Source organism: Myiozetetes cayanensis, unplaced genomic scaffold (assembly GCF_022539395.1).
Source record: "Myiozetetes cayanensis isolate MyiCay16 unplaced genomic scaffold, myiCay2020 scf10, whole genome shotgun sequence".
Taxonomy (NCBI): Eukaryota; Metazoa; Chordata; class Aves; order Passeriformes; family Tyrannidae; genus Myiozetetes; species Myiozetetes cayanensis.
Window position 1 is genome coordinate 12,095,334 of NW_026086605.1, and position 15,876 is coordinate 12,111,209.

Here is a 15,876-nt window from a genome sequence, read left to right on the forward strand (position 1 = left end):
AGTCTAATGAGCCATATCAATGTTAAAAGGGTCTGTATGATCTTTGATTTTCTTTCCCTTGAGATGTCTAAGGAATTGTTTCCTTATTAAGGAAACAGGATATGCCACCTGCAAACAAAACAGTTAAGGGATAATCAATACAGAATGTGATCCCATAGAAAGCAAGATTCATAGCAGGGAGAGTTGGAGAGTAGTTAAGATTTATGTATTGTTACAATAACAAGCAGTGATTTTAAGGAATATAAAAGGAAGCAGAAGTCACCACGCTCTGTGCCCAGGCCATAATGAGAAAATAAGCAGTTTCAATTAAGATTAAAAAAAACTTTTAAAAAATACATTTATTGGAGAACACATTAAATGGTGAAGTTTTATTCAGCTTTATGATGCTTGTTTGAAGCAATCCCATTGGACAAGGCCTTGTTTTTCTTATTTATTTTAAGAGAGAGGACACCTTAGCTCTCAGGCAGAGTAGTAGAGTAGAATGTTGGTTGCAGTTTTCTTGCCTTCCCTCAGGTTGGGGCAGAATGATTATGAGACAGTAGCCCTGCAGGTGACTATCTGGACCAGTACCCAAAAGCAATTGCATTGTGGCACATTTCCCTTAGTAACAACTAAAGCCAGTGAGAACATCTTATCACAGCCTCAGATTATTAACATCATGAAAACTAACTACCTTTACTTAACTCACAAAATCCTGTCACTGGCCTTCATTAGCTGACTGGTAGCAAGAAGACATTTGTAAAGTGGGGATGTACTTATGAATAAAAAACCGAACTCTTCCCCACCTGAACATGAACAGAAATGACAGTGTGAGTTATTTCCATACAAGTAACCAAACAAAGACTAATCAAAGAATGGACTGCTTTCTACCTGTTAAAGTACAACCTCATTTTATTTTTATTAAATAAAAATTCACTGACCAAGTCATTAAGCCAGGTTCTCCAAAACACCAAAAGTTCAATCTTTTCCAATCAGTAATGCCTTTTACAGTGCCTACTGTATCCAAGTACAAAGCTTTACAAGTTTCTCTGGAGAAAACCCCCTAACCCCAAAGCATCAAGTCCACTGCCTGATCCACACTTCTGACGTGATCAGAATTCATTCGGTCTTTTCTGCTTTTGTGTCTGTGTAATGAAAGCTTTGCAACTGCAGATTATGCATCTACAAAATCTTCTTCTGTTCTGCTGTAGTGCAATAACTGGTCTTCTAATCCAAAAGTATCGATCAGCTGAGTGAGACTCACTTTCTTGCCATCTGCAGAAAAGGCCGACTGTAGTTCATACAGCATCAGCTGGGTGCTGCTTCTCCACTTCGCTATCAAAGCCTGCAATTCACACAGGTTGTTCTGCAATTGGGACAAAAGAAAACAAAAAAAAATTGTCATTTGCTGACATGTGGGGGTTTTGATACCCTGCAGATATTTTTATAAAATGCCTTAAACTGAGACAATACACAAACACCACACACCCCAAAAGACCAGTGAGTCAGTATTGCCTCACCTTAGATCGATACATCTTCACCAGCTTCAGCCTACGAAGTAATTCTTCCTTCTCTTGCACTTGTTTCACCAGCCTTACTTTTTCTTCCAGGGGCTGCTGCTGACCAAGATCAACCGGTAGCACATCCAAATTCTCTACTGATCCACAGGGATCACTCTCCTGTGAGGGACTTCTGAAACCTGTATGTGCAGTGCTGTTTCTTTCAAGGTCTTCAGGACCATCTTGTAATCTGGAACAATCCGTACCTGTCGCTGGCAGGCACTCTGTGTCAGCATCAGCACAGTCTTTTTCCTCAGTGTCTATTTTGAGCCGCTTTGCCACTGTAAAATTGGCATTAAAGGAACGTCTTGTTTTCCGTAATCGCTCCCGCAGAGCTGCACTCATTTGCTAAAAAACAAACAAACAAAAACAGGTGCTCAGAATAATCTTAAATTCTGATCAAATCTCAAACAATGTTTACCTGGTTATTGTTTATATAGAATATGTAATATATTTAACAATCATTGTAAATCCTGACTTCCTGATTCTCTCTATAGCCTTGACAAACTTGAACATAGCTAACTTCTTCTTTCCACATGTATCTGCACTCAGAGCTGCAAGATATGGAAAGATGTACCTCCACATTTTCTAGGACCAAATCCTGTATTCTGTTGAAGCAAATCTACTCATCTAGTCTTTGTGTAGAAGAAATATGCCACATTTCCACTTGGCTAACTCTGTGCTATCAAGTTTAATTTCCCCATCACCATTACAATTGCCAGGATGAAGACCAAAGCAGAGCTCAGCACTATGGAGACCATACAGACTGAAAGCAGCCTACTTTGTTCCAGTGCAGGCAGAAGTTACAGAAAGTCATCCTGCATGCACAGCAACACAGAAAACCAGGATTTGAGAAAGCTGAAGATGACAGGTCAAAACAAACAAAAAAACCCACCACAAACCCTAAAGAGTATTTAAGTGTATTAATATGGCATTTGGGTTATGTTGCTCAATCACTTTGTATTCACAGCAAACATCTACATATTCAGAGCAAAGTGTATCAAGCACATTCCTTACCTGGACAACCTTTTAGCTCTGGGTATAAGGTGTAACATAAGGTACCTGTCTTTAGCCTTCCAGCAGTATCTCAGTGACCTCTGACTCCTTGATTATTTCACAAGCATTTTTTAACTATGAAGAATCACATTACTGGAAAAACAAAGTTTCCATACCTGTTTCCCTGAACTAGTCCTCTGTGGAGGTGCTGCTCCAGAATCCTTTGGAGTATCACACAGAGATGGTAATTTATCCAGCGCTGGTTCTTCCATCTCGAGATGGGTAGCAGTCTCTGTTAAACAACACAATGAATTATATTCACCTGATTATAATGAGCCATGTGGCTGGAGAAATGAGTAAAAACCTCCAACAGGAAATTCTAATGCTTATTTTCTAATTAGCACGTTCAAAAAAGATGTCTGCATCAGTTTCACAACTGTTTCATGATGCTGAGGAGCATCTAGCTTTGCGAAAGGCTTTTCTTCAAGAGGATGCAAGACATCCTCTTGACTCCTCAAATCAAGACATCCTCAAGACTACTAACTGCCACAAAGTATCTTACTATGAATTTTATATATTACTTTTCCCTCACTCCTAAAGCTCTGTGGATTTTTTTCTTTAAAATATGAAAAATTTATAAAAAGCCTTACAGGTATTATCCACTGTACTTTTTTTCCTATTTGACATCTTCTTTTAAGTGTTTGCCTATAAATCCAAGTTCAGATCCTGACATGTTGACTCTGAATGACCCTTACTGCTTGTCTAACTCAAAGGAATAGGTGCTTCCTAAGTCAGTTGTTAAGAAACAGTCCTTTCATTTAATAATGCTACCTATATCCTAAGTAGCAATAAAAGGGTTGTTGGGAGCCAGGACGATTTTTGTTGTCCATATGTATAAACAATCTTTTCCACAGAACAAAATAATTGGGTATCCAGGTCTGTAAAAATAATCCACTGTATTATTCGATCCGTCTAGAGAATGCTGCTTAAAAAAGTAATTACTCACACGAGTAGAATTTTTGATTAACAGGAAACATCCCCCTTTCGCTCAGAAAGGCACCTTAATTAAATTGGTAAGTCACCTCTCCCAGCACGAACCAACTGCAAATCGATTTGGCAGCGTTTAACTTAGTTTAGCACTTGTGAAGCACCTGCCAATGACCAGAATGCAGCTGGAAAATCGACAGCTGCACCTCTGCTCACCTGCAAATTGCAATTAGGAGTTTTGGAACAGAGGCCTCTCAGGAATAAAATCCTCCAAACAAGTGACTGGGCAACACAAGACGGGCCCGAGGTGGGGCTTCCTCTTCAGAGGTGAAAAATGCCAAAGCTTCAGTATGCCAAAGGCTTCATAACCCAGCAACCCTGGTCTTCCTGGCTCTCTACCGAAGGATGCAGGTCATCATTTATCTTTCAAGTCAACGTTCCCCACCAGCTGTTCAAAATCGAACATACGCTACTCCATTAAAAAGCCCCAGACCTCAGTAAAGAGTCCAGTTAACTGGGTATTTTAGCAATCCATCAATTAAACAGAGAGCCCAACAGCATCCATTAAATATAATGGAAGTTTATCGATATTATTTCTTAATGTAAGTAAGAGCCTAAAAAAAGCTACATCGTGCCTATGTATACAGTATGTCACAAACACGCAGTTCAGTAAATAGCAAAATAATTTCAAACCACAGAGCTAGCTTAAATAGATAGCTTTAAAAAATCCCTCAAAACCTGTGCCTCTCCACCCTTACTTTCTAACGCAGATTCATCTTCCAGTGACCGTAAGTACAGCGAATACTTCGCTGAAGCTCTTCCTCGACAGCACAGATCTCCTGCACTCTTAAAATCCTTCCCCAGCATCACAGCCTAAGAACCACTGGCATTTTCAAGCAGTGATGCCTTTCATCACACAGAAAAATAATTCCGTCCATCAAGTAAAGAAAACTTGCTCTAGAAGGGGAAAAGACAATTTTCCACTTCAGTACTTACTTGATCTTTCACTCTGGGCAAGTCTATGAAGCTACGTCCTCAGTTTTCCTGCTTATAACTACACCACCACTCACGTCCTTTCACTTTCTCAACTGAAGGCTTTACTAACACTCAATGCAACTTTTCCCCAGCCCCCTCTGCACCCCCAGAGGAGCGGGACGAAGGCCGGGCAGCCCACAGACAGAGACACGGGCCCGATGAGCCCGTTCGGAGGGGATGCACCCCGGGGGGGGGGGTCCTGAGGCACCCCTGAAACGCTACCGCAGCGGCTGCGGACCAGGGGAGGCTCCTCGGGGAGCACGAGGCGCGGACAAAGCGAGGAGAAGCCCGGCAGGACCGTCCAGTCCCGGCCCTTCCCGACCCGTCCCGGCGGGAGCAGCGCCCGCTCCAACCTCCCGCCGCTGGGGCAGGGCCGGCACCGCGCCTGCGCGGGCTGACCGCGCCTGCGCGCCATGGGAGGCGCTGTGGGGCGGGCGGGCGGTGAAGCCAACAGGGATCCCGATCCCGATCCCGATTCCGACCCCGATCCCGATTCCGACCCCGATCCCGATCCCGCGGGCGGGCAGCAAATGCAGGGTTGGCGCCGCCCCCGGCGGGGGCCATCCCCGGGAGATGCGAGGCTGTTCTGTGTCCCTCAGGCTCCCCCCCCTCCCCATGTCTGGGGTCTGGGCCAGGTGTCACCTCACAGAATGACAGAATCAGTTGGGTCGGAAAAGACCTTTGAAATCATCGAGTGTAACCTGTACCCAACACCGCCATGTCAGTCAGACCGCGGCACCAAGTGCCATGTCCAGTCTTTCCCTAAACACCTCCAGGGATGGTGACTCCAGGACCTCCTTGGGCAGCCCACTCCAATGTCTAATCATCCTTTCTGTGAAGAAATTCTTCCTGATGTCCAACTGCAACCTCCCCTGGCACAGTTTAAGACTCTAATAAGACAGTGTTCCTGTGAGTGTCCCTGTGCCAGGGAGAGGGGCTCCTGCCTCAGCAAAGAGCACTCCCCACCTCTGATGGCATGGCAAGCCCAGCCACAGCCAAGGGAACCACAGCCATTCACCTCAAGCTGTCACTGCCTTTATCACAGGCACTGTCTCCTCACAGAAGGGATAAAACCGTACCTGAGGAGCAGGACCTGAACAGCGCTGTCTTGGTTGTGAGGAAGGACAAGTGAAAATGAAGAAACTTGACCAGAGAAACAGTCAAGGAGATTGGAACAGTGACAAGGAGCATCCCCAGCTGTGGCTGCATCCCGCAGTTCAGGATTGCAGAGCGCCCTGGCGCTCGAAGGCACTGCTGAATCAAACATGATTTTCCTGTCTTTATCGGCAAACGTCCCTTCCATGCTGCACACCTGGCTTTCCCACGTGGATTCACATTTCTCAAAACTGGTTTATACACAACGTTTTTCCAATATAACTGTCAGGAGTGATGAAATAAGCTGTGGAAACCGTAACAGGCACAGCTCCCAGCCTGCAGGCTCCTCCAGCATTGCCCACAGCCAGACTGCCCCGAGCTGCCCATGGACACCTCATGCAGCTGTGCTGGGAGCTGCACGTGGGGTACAGGCACCCACACGCCCTCGCTGGATCACGCCCTTAGCTTGTGTATCAGAAATGCATTAATTTCCTGCCTGGTTCCTCCTCACAGCTACAGATGAGGATGCTCAATTTTCTCTTCACCTTGTATAACTCCATCTGTATTGAGACCAGAGACAGTCTTGAACTGTGTGGTGAGTAAGCAGTAAATGTAGGTGTAGCACGTTAGAAGTTGCTGCGCTTTTGACCATAAAGATACGTAGATTCACTCACTTCAAGTAGTATTTGATGGGAATGATAGCAACCTTTAACTCCCCTGCAGTAAAAAGTATCAAAACATTCAAAGCCCATCTACACCAAGTTGTTTTGGGAAATCTGAGAACTTGAGGCCCTTAGGTCACTCCTTGTATAAGATTTTATCTGTCAGTGCAATTGATTTAGAAAGAATACGTCAGTAGCAAATGTGGAAATTTAGATTATATGACTAAGTTTTACAATCTTTCATAACCATTTATCAAAAAGACCTGGCACGACACCTCGTGTTGAGGCAGTTTGGAGGCATTTTTTTAAACCTGTTTTTGGTTTTTTTGATTTTTGGGGTTTTTTTAAGACCTGCAGCTAATTCAATGTCATTAATATGTTAATTTTTTTTTTTTTTTTTTTTGGTGTGTAACGCTGCTGCTGCTTTTGAGAACACACGCAGGATCACTCTCGAGGAGAAAAGACAACGCAGAAAGAATCGCGTCTCGTCTGTATCACCTGGGGAGTCTTTCTGCTGTGCCTTCTGCAACCGGACTTGTCTATCTCGTGTTGGCCTTTTTAGCCATCAGCGCGCTTGTAGCAAGCGTGGGTAGAGCCCTTTCAAATCTTCGTTCGCGAAGCCTAGCCATGATGATGATGATTTGGTGTGTTAAAAATGGACTCCTGAGTGCAGTAGTAAAAGTGCTAATAGAACTTGTGCTGCAGATTTCTGAAGTGTGTTGAATCTCAAATACTCTGGAGCTTTGAGTTGGCATGTCTCCAAGTTCACAGGGTATTTCCTTCAGTCTCAAGGATGGTCCCTGTTTTAAATTACTCATGCTCTGTTGTACAGACATGTTAACAGATGAGTTGCACAAGAAGAACAGAAAGTTTGAGATTTTAGATCATTAGCCAGGCAAGATTCCAGTAAGATTTTACAGGAACATAGCATATGAAAAAGTCATCCTGTGCATTATCATGGCTCTTAATTAGAGCAACACCCATGTGCCCCACCCCAAGTGGGATTACAGTTGTTTGGGACTGTGAATGTGGAAAGATGGTGCCACACGTTGGATTTATGAGTTTAGTATACTACAAAAAGAGTAGAGAAAAGGAAATATTATCATCAGTATTCACTGATGGGTAATCACTCATCAATCACACAAATAAAAGATACTGTTCAGGTTGATATTTCGTGTTTAACTGTGTTTGCCACATTTACTTATGAATTTTCTTGGTATTAACACACAGAACTACAAAAACATGACTTGCCCAAGATCTTTCTGGAGGCCTCTGACAGAGCTGGGGATTAGAGTGTCATCAGGTACTATCCAGTACTTTTATTGCAAAAACCCAGTAGTAATGGATATTATGTTATCCTCAACTTAATGATGGCAAACCAGAATCAGACTAAAACCTTCCTCTCAAAAACTGCACATCTGCTTTCCTTGAGGATAATCCATGTGTTATTGATATGGGATGTTTATGGCACACTGTAGAGTTTCTCGTGCTGTTTAATTAAGTTCACCAGAATGTGCAACAGTAGCACATTCATTGCAATACAGTCTTTATTAAGCCCTATAATGCCATTGTTTTATTTCCTTTATTCCTTCTGTTATCAGAAGAGTTTGAGGTAAGCAAAACACAAGGAAAAAATGCGTAGGAAATTGTGCACTGGGCAACAGAATTATTGAGCTCTGTTTGCTGAACATGCTACTTCCCTTCAGAGAAACTTGTTTTCCCGAGGAGCCAGATGGAAAAGGTGCTTCCTGGTTTTATTTTCTTTGGTATTTCTGTGATGACATTTTAGTGATCAGATAATTTTCTTTTTCCGAGTGTACTCCGGTTTGTCTGCACAGTTGAAAGATATTTTCAATGTATTAACTCCAGAAGAGCACTACTGCTGACACAGCAGCACTGATGGGACGAGGACATAATTCCCCTGTGGGCATCATCTGTAGTAGAAAAGCCAAAGTGGAAAGTAATGTTAAAGGATAGTGGCTTTGGGTTTAGAGACTCCAGTTTGACCTTTATGGGTTCTTCTCTTCCAGAGTGCCAGGAGCATTCCAAAAGTTCCATTTAACAGTTTGCTGGGTGCAAGAGTTTAGACCTTTTCTCCCTAAACGTTGCCACTCAGTCACTGGGATGTTAGTCAACATATTGTGTCTTGGGGCACATCTGCATTATCCCCGTCTCCCATTCTCCTGAAATCTGTTGATCTTGTTTAAAGCCAAGTGATGGATCCTGACGCATGAAGTACACCCTGCACTGTCTGCATATTCTCTCTCGCCTGGGGCAGGAGGGTGAGGTGTTGTTGTGTGCCTAACCACTAACTGCTGCAGAAGTTTTTAAATCCTGCCCACTTCGGCATGGGCCTAGGGCTGTGTTTTTGCTGGCTGCTATTCACTCCTCTGAAAAATGTTCTGACTTGCTTATAGCCATGTAAATATATCAAGGGAAGGGCTTTATAGACCAGATTCCTGGAGTAAAACCAGTTTACTGCAACCTGTCCTTGGGAGATGGATTTTGCTCTCATGATGGTGCAGATGTCCAGTCTCTGGAATGACAGTGCAGTCTCTGGAATGACATCAGCATAAAGCCAAAGCAAAAGTAAATTTTTGTTGCCTTTCTGCTTTACATCTGGGGCTTGTTTAGACTACCCCTTATTTCTCACTTCAATTTTCAAGGTACCCATCTTGAAAAGAAAAACTGCCTGGATTTGTTGTAGGTGGGAGGCACTGTGATTTGCCATTACAAAAGATAATGTAAGAGGCAGATGAGATGGGCGTCCTAGTTCTCACTGCCGCATGTGTAAATAACCAAGTGGGTGAGGCACAGTGCTCATAAAAGGGAGCAGCACACGGCTGCCTTTTATTTTAGTGTCTGTTTATGGGATTTTCTCCGACACAGCAAGCCAAAGATTACAGTTTGAAGTCGTTACAAGACTGTAGCAGACAAAGGAAGCAATAAACAGACCTTCAGTGTTCTTGTTGTTGCTGGAGAACTGATTGAGCGTTGTTTTAAGAAAATCCAAGCCTTGCCCAAACTAGTCCGTGATACAGCCTTTTGTCATCTGTGACGGTCTAAGCATTTTTGTGTCAAAAGTATTTGAATTACAGTGGAGCTTCAGGAGTTGTTTCATTTTCTCACGTACTTAAAGTAACAGTTCACTCAGTGCTGTGCACGTTACTCTTCGATTGCTCATATTTATCTGTGCTACTGAAATCAGTGAAGCTGAGAAAGTGGACATGGTTTATTTTCAAGTGAAGATGAGCTGGTTTGAGGGCAGTTACTCATAGTCTGGAGGCCTTGTGTGGACCCAGTGGATTAAACTGGTGTACCAAACAATCCAGTGAGCAGGTAAGCACAGATGAAGATGCACATCTCACCTTCTTCCTGGATCCCTGGGGGTTTCATTGTTGCTCTGAATGCAGACATGAGAGGTTAGTGTCCATCATCACTTCAGGATCTCCACTAGTTATTGTTTTGTTTTAGAACAAATAACCATTCTACTGAGCACACCTCCTTCCCTACCAAACTGCATCATCAGCAGGCAGGATTTAAACACACACTTCCTCCCTGTTATTAAGAAATAAATTAGGTCATTTACCTGGGGCTAGAGAAAGCTTTATAAAGTAAAAATTTTAAAGTATTTTCCTAAGGATGAAATACTAAAGTGTTCATGGGAGATTTCCATCTCTGGATACTGCTGAGAAGAAAGTCATGTCTAGAGGGCTGAGATTTCAGTGTGGCAATGTTGTCAGACACTGAGCCCTCCACCCCGTGTTGCAGATCAGGCTCACGGGTTAGTACAATGATGTGAGAGCTGGCTTAAAGCTCTCTCCTGTTTTCCATACTGTTGGTAACATGCATAACATTTTAATTGTGCACAATTGTGATATGGGGGATAGGACTTTGTATTACCCATGCAAACAAATCACATGTCTAAGGACAGCTGCATCAGGTTGGCAATTCACCAAAAATGGTGAACAGATATGAAACTTGGCACTTTTTACTGTAGAGGTTGAAGTAAGTTCTTTAAAAGTCAGAATACTTAAGGTACTCACATACAATAGGGACTCAGTAAATACTGGCTTATCACCCCTCCTCCCAAAATGCTCAGCTGTAGGGAAGTCAATAAGAATGTCTTCTGTGCCATTTCCTTTAGCAAATAAAATGTGCAGTGAAACTTCTCCTTTCTTGAGTAAAATATGCTCTTTAGGCCAGATATAGCTCGTTTTAAAAAAAACTTTTCAATGTTTATGAGCTGTATTGCTTTTGTTCCAAATATTTCCAAAGTAATTTCCATGCAAATTTTCTATTCATGTTCCTTTCTGAAATAACTGTATTTTGAGTCCCTCTCTCAACACTGGCATACAGAAAGAGCTGTACGGATGAGTGATTTCCTTACAACCTCTGAGGGTTCAAGTGATTACTCTCACATTATTTTTACTGTTGCTGTCTTGTCTTCCTGCAGAAGGGCAGCTTAGCCCTTGTGAAGTCATTGAGAAAGTTCCTCCTGAACTGAAGGGAAGCGGAACTATTCTATCCTGATGGAAGTTAGTGGAAGTGTGGCATATGGAGTGAGCTAATGGTATGATTTCATGTGGTGCTGAGATACTGGAATTGCAGCTGGCTGCATTAATGTAAGTGTTTCACACTGTGTGAGGGGACAACCAGCCTCCTCTGAACACATTAAGGAAACTTTATTTTGGGTGAAGAACATTTGTCTTAAGTGGAGTGCAGCAGTGTTGAGCTGATGCCAAGTGAACCAAGTTAGCAAATGCCACCTGCTTTAACAGGGGACGTTTTCCCATCAGTAGCACACGTAACTTTGAGTCTGTGCCCTGGCCACAGTGACCACCATCACACATACCAATAGTCACTGAACAAGCTTTCTTTGTCATCAACCTCTTTGGTGACAGCCATGCCATATCCATAACTGGAAAACTCTCAGTTCATTCACAGCTGAAAGAGTTAGTCTGGATTTGATGTTTTAAAGTTTAGTGCATTTTTTCCTTGAGTTAATTACAAGCATTTCATGGGTAACATATGCCAGAATAAGCTATTTCATCATTGTTGAATCCATGGTGGTAACTCAACACATGGGTATGCACTGACAAGTATTTTCTTGAGACTCCTCAGGAGTTAGATCAGCAGATAGATCACCCTGAAATTTTAGATAGCATATACCCTGCCTCTTCTTGAGGCTCTGAAAGAGGGCATTTATAGTCTTAAAATTGTCCACATTGATGTCTGGATAGGAAGTCCTGTGTGGGATTAAATTTTCTAGGATCAACAGTGCACGTATGGGTGTACCCTGCTTAATTATGTGTGACATGTGAGTGCAAACACTAATCAAGAACATCATCACCTACACTATGCAGTTTACTCTGTTTGGTGACATCTTTCTTTCCCATTTCATTGAGGAATTCTGGGTCAGAACTTTCTTGTCCTTAAACCAAGATTCTCACTATCTAAATTTAAGCCTAGAAGCTCTAAAACTCTCCCTGGTTTAACACTTTCTTGTCCTGAAATTTCCTCTCAAACTTAGAGACATGCTTTCTCACAAATATCACTTTAATGCAAGAGCTACTGCTATTTTGCTCTATCTGTTAGTGTTCCTAGCTGTAACTGCTGATTTTGTAAAGATCTGTTTAACAAAACAAAACATAACAGAAAAATAACAAACCCAAACAAATAACCGCCCCAAAACAAGCATCCAAACAAACAAACAAACAAACAAAACAAAGGGCAATAGGCAGAGGTGGGAAATGATAAAGAGGAGAATCTTTTCTCCAGAGAGAATGTTTGTGCCAGTAGCTGTTACTGAAAGGTCTTGGTGTTTTGCTGTTGCCTTCTCAAGGATCTTCAGGTTCCACTCAGAACAAATAAATAGCTCTCCTCACTCAATCTCCAGCTCCTCAGGTACACCATAGGCACATCTTGCAGGTGAAAAGTACAAATACGTCTCAAAAGCCAACACTGGTGAGATGCTGAAAGCTGATGCTGGCAGAGTCCCTGCATAGCACTGCCAGGAAAACTGCAAATGAAAATATTGCTCTTTCTGCTCAGTATTATAGGCAGATCTCATCAGCTCTGCCAGTCTCATTACTCCAGATTTTTAACAGTCAACCCTGCAGTCTAATATTGACACCAAACAACCAACCTGAGGTACAGCTCTCTGAAGAGTCCACCAGGTAGTGAAGAAGTTGAGAAGGCCTCAAAAAGCTAAGGAATTCATAATTTTTCCTTTTATTATAATCTCAAGTCCACAAATTGCAATTGCCATGCATATTGCCAAACCTCAGAAGCTGCCAGAGACGTGAAGTTATTCAGTCATGCACTTTGATGACTTGGGTGTGTCACCAGAAGCACAGGAGCAGTACCACTGAGGAGGAACAAAATAGCAAGGACATGGCTCATATATATATACACACCTTACACAGAAATTTACTTTTCCTTTTCTAAGTAAACCTGTGTGCAAGAAGCATCCTCACTGATAAGATGGAGAAGCTGCAACGATTTATCATCCAAATGTGGAGGATCAAACCCCACACCCCGAAGTTACCATGATAAACTCAGCTAAGAATTATTGCAGATAAGAATTATTGCTGCTCTTATTTTTGAAACAGCAAAACTACATGGGCCAGTTTCATCTTTAGCTTATCTGAATGGATGATTTTATACCAACAACTAATTTAATCTAATTAATTTGTAAGAATTTTGTTCATCTGCATAATTTGGGTAGAGGAAAGGTAGGAAAAGTGGGATGAGATTGGATGTTCAAGTACTTCCTTTGTGGGAAGCAGCTGTCTGGGAGATGCAGCCTCTTCAGCCATTACTGCAGTGAATGCAGCTGCACTCTAAGACTCCCTTTACATTTATGTCCCACAGATGCAGCCGTGTTCAAGTTGATGCTGTAAGTGATTAAACTTTGACCTCATGTTCATCAGCTGAGGTGGAGGAATCCAAAGAGGGGGTCACCAAATGAGGGAGCTCTTTGGTGAAGAGGTTGGTTTGTGTTCAGACCGTCTTTAGACTGTATTCCACAAATGAATGTTGAGTGTGTTCTCTCGCTGATGTTTTGAAAATGTGGATCTTAGGTCAAATATTGGAAAATGCATTGAAGGGACATTCTCAGCACATTCTTTCTATTTCTTTTAAATACTGTTCCCATTTGTCCCTAACAGTTCCTGAATACTTGACATAGACATATTCTGTGAATATTGCACATTCACACAAGAACATAACAAGCAATTCTCTTGTATTTGTTTATTGCTAAGTTTTTTATGTGTTGGGAACTGTACATCCCAATTTTTTTTTATTGTACACTTATCTTCTATTGCTTCTAGATGCTGGTCTTTTTTCACTAGTTTGTTATTGTTCAGTTGTGCAAACGCTGTTCATTTGTTTTAGGAAAAGCTGAAAGATTCCACTGACACTGCAAATAGCTACAGTAAAGTAAACACAACAGAAGTAGGAGCATGTAATTCTAATAGCCCCTTTAACCCCAGCCCAACAATGGTTCACTGCCCTCCCTCCTGTGAGCTGCTTGCTCTTGACTCTGACAATTGCTTAGTCTCTGTTTCCATTCCATCCTATTCCCACTCTGTCTCTGTCTCCCTAAGTTTTCATTATAATATTCTACGCACATGTATTGGCTTGTTGGCTTCTTTATGCTTTGCTTGACTGCCTACATTTAGCATGCATGAGCTGCCACAGATGCTCTTCTATCTTCTACATTTTGTGTGCTCAAATGGAAGGGATCAAACCTCTTTATTGATGAGGGTGGGGATATATGTCTGTCTCAGTGTGCATTAGGTATTGGGCATGGCTGTTTATTGGCAAAATATTTTGCTTCTAGACATATTAAGAGCACCAGTGTCCAATACACACGGTTCATACCTGCACTGTTAAGGAAATACCTTATGAAACTCTAAGTTAAAAACTGTCTTCTGGCCAGGTAGATGAGGTTCACAACAGTTTGGCACTGATTAGAGCAAAACATAGTAGTTTTTACCTGAAATTACAAGGTTAAAGGCATTTGCAAAGCTTCCAGATTTATTATCAAAACAGTAATTAACTGAAGTGTCATGCAATTAAATTAGACCAGCATGTGTTTGACAGCCTTGGGCAGCACTAGGAATTAAGTCCCTGGATCAGCACAGAACTTAAAAATGCGTGTAGCTTTAAGCATGTAGGTACTCCCTGTGAGGGCTAGAGGTAGATCCCAGCAATCATAGAAACTCAAGGTCTAAGCAAAGCTGCAGGAACAGGAAAAGCTTAGTGTGGTGTTGGAACCCTAATGGTGTATGTGACAACAGCATTCAAATACATAAGAGGTGACGGCACGAAAGGAGATAAGTTACACTGAGAGTGGGAAAGGAGAAGTGATTGTCAGCTGCAGCAGGAATTACTTGTTTGGAACTTCAGGACATTTTCTAACAGCAAGTATGGTGAAAAAATATAGACCAGACCACCTTGAGAGGCTCTGAATCCTCATGGGAAAGTTTTAAAGGTCTTCTCAAGAAAATTCTATGAAGAATGATGAAGATGAAGCTGAGCTTCAAACATAAAGATGGACAAGATACCTAACTGAAGGCCTTTTCAGCCTTATTTTCTACAGTTGTATAATTTATGTGCTTAAAATTACACATGTGCACCAAAATAAATGTGTGAGACTCTTCTCTGTAGGCTTCAGCAAATGTTATTCTGACAGAAGTGGGAGCAGTGGATCAGTGCTCTTATTGGGCCTCATCTTTAAAAAACAATGGATTCAGTGAACTCAGTGTACCAAACTCCAAAAAATACACACACTTGTTTGTGAGAGTTTGTCACTTCATATCACCACTTATACTGTGTTTTATCCATTCTTTTCATCTCGTCATTGTGCCTAACAGAATGGTTTTCTTAGTGCAGATTTTTAATATTTGTGGGAGGAGGTGTAAATATTTTTTTCTAAATTCTTTAATTTATGCTGGAAACTAAAAACATCTGTAGGTGTTACGGAAACTAAAAACATCTTTAGGTGTTGTGGTTACAAAGCCTTCAGCTGACAACTCTAATCGTGGATGTTATTAAAGTAGAATCCAAAGAGCAGTTCCTTTGCAGGCACTGGATAAGAAAGGCAGCCACCATAACATGCATCTGGCAACCCTATGATAACAATAAATACACCCCAAAGGATCCATGCCAGCAGGAACATCTGAAATACATAAGATAGGGAGTGAGGATGAACCCAGAGTGCCTTGATTTTAATAAGAGAAAGCTGTGTGTTATCATAGGTCTCACAAGATGAACTTCTGATGGAAGCAAATTAATGAGAATCTGAATGGCTGTGAAATGAAAAGTTTGAGTAACAACTAAATTTCCAGCTAGTCATCTTGCTGAGAAGGAGTGACACGCAACAGACCTGGCTTTTGGAAAAGGCAGTGCTTTTGTGCTTTAGATAAGAAACAGGATTTTTCAAGCAGAGGCATGAAAATAGAGATGGGCACAGTCAGAAGATTCAGAGCCAAGTCAGAAAACCTGCCAGAAACTAGAAGCAGAGGGAACTTAAATAGCTTGGATCCAAGTTTTGA

The 15,876-nt window shown here is 42.0% G+C and overlaps 1 protein-coding gene across 2 annotated transcripts; it reads right to left on the bottom strand.

Moving 5' to 3' along the window:
• Positions 1-367: 367 nt before the first annotated feature.
• On the bottom strand, positions 368-4,724 carry SFR1 (SWI5 dependent homologous recombination repair protein 1). Of its 2 annotated transcripts, none has more exons than XM_050339896.1 (4): positions 4,518-4,724; positions 2,711-2,826; positions 1,500-1,886; positions 368-1,345 (listed from the first exon to the last, which is right to left on the bottom strand). In XM_050339896.1, the coding sequence occupies exons 2-4, from the start codon at positions 2,804-2,806 to the stop codon at positions 1,154-1,156; spliced, it is 675 nt and encodes a 224-aa protein (XP_050195853.1). In that variant the 5' UTR covers positions 2,807-2,826; positions 4,518-4,724; the 3' UTR covers positions 368-1,153. The 2 variants fall into 2 exon arrangements, with proteins under 2 accessions (XP_050195853.1, XP_050195860.1); XM_050339903.1 differs by lacking the exon at positions 4,518-4,724 and adding an exon at positions 3,738-3,817.
• Positions 4,725-15,876: the final 11,152 nt, after the last annotated feature.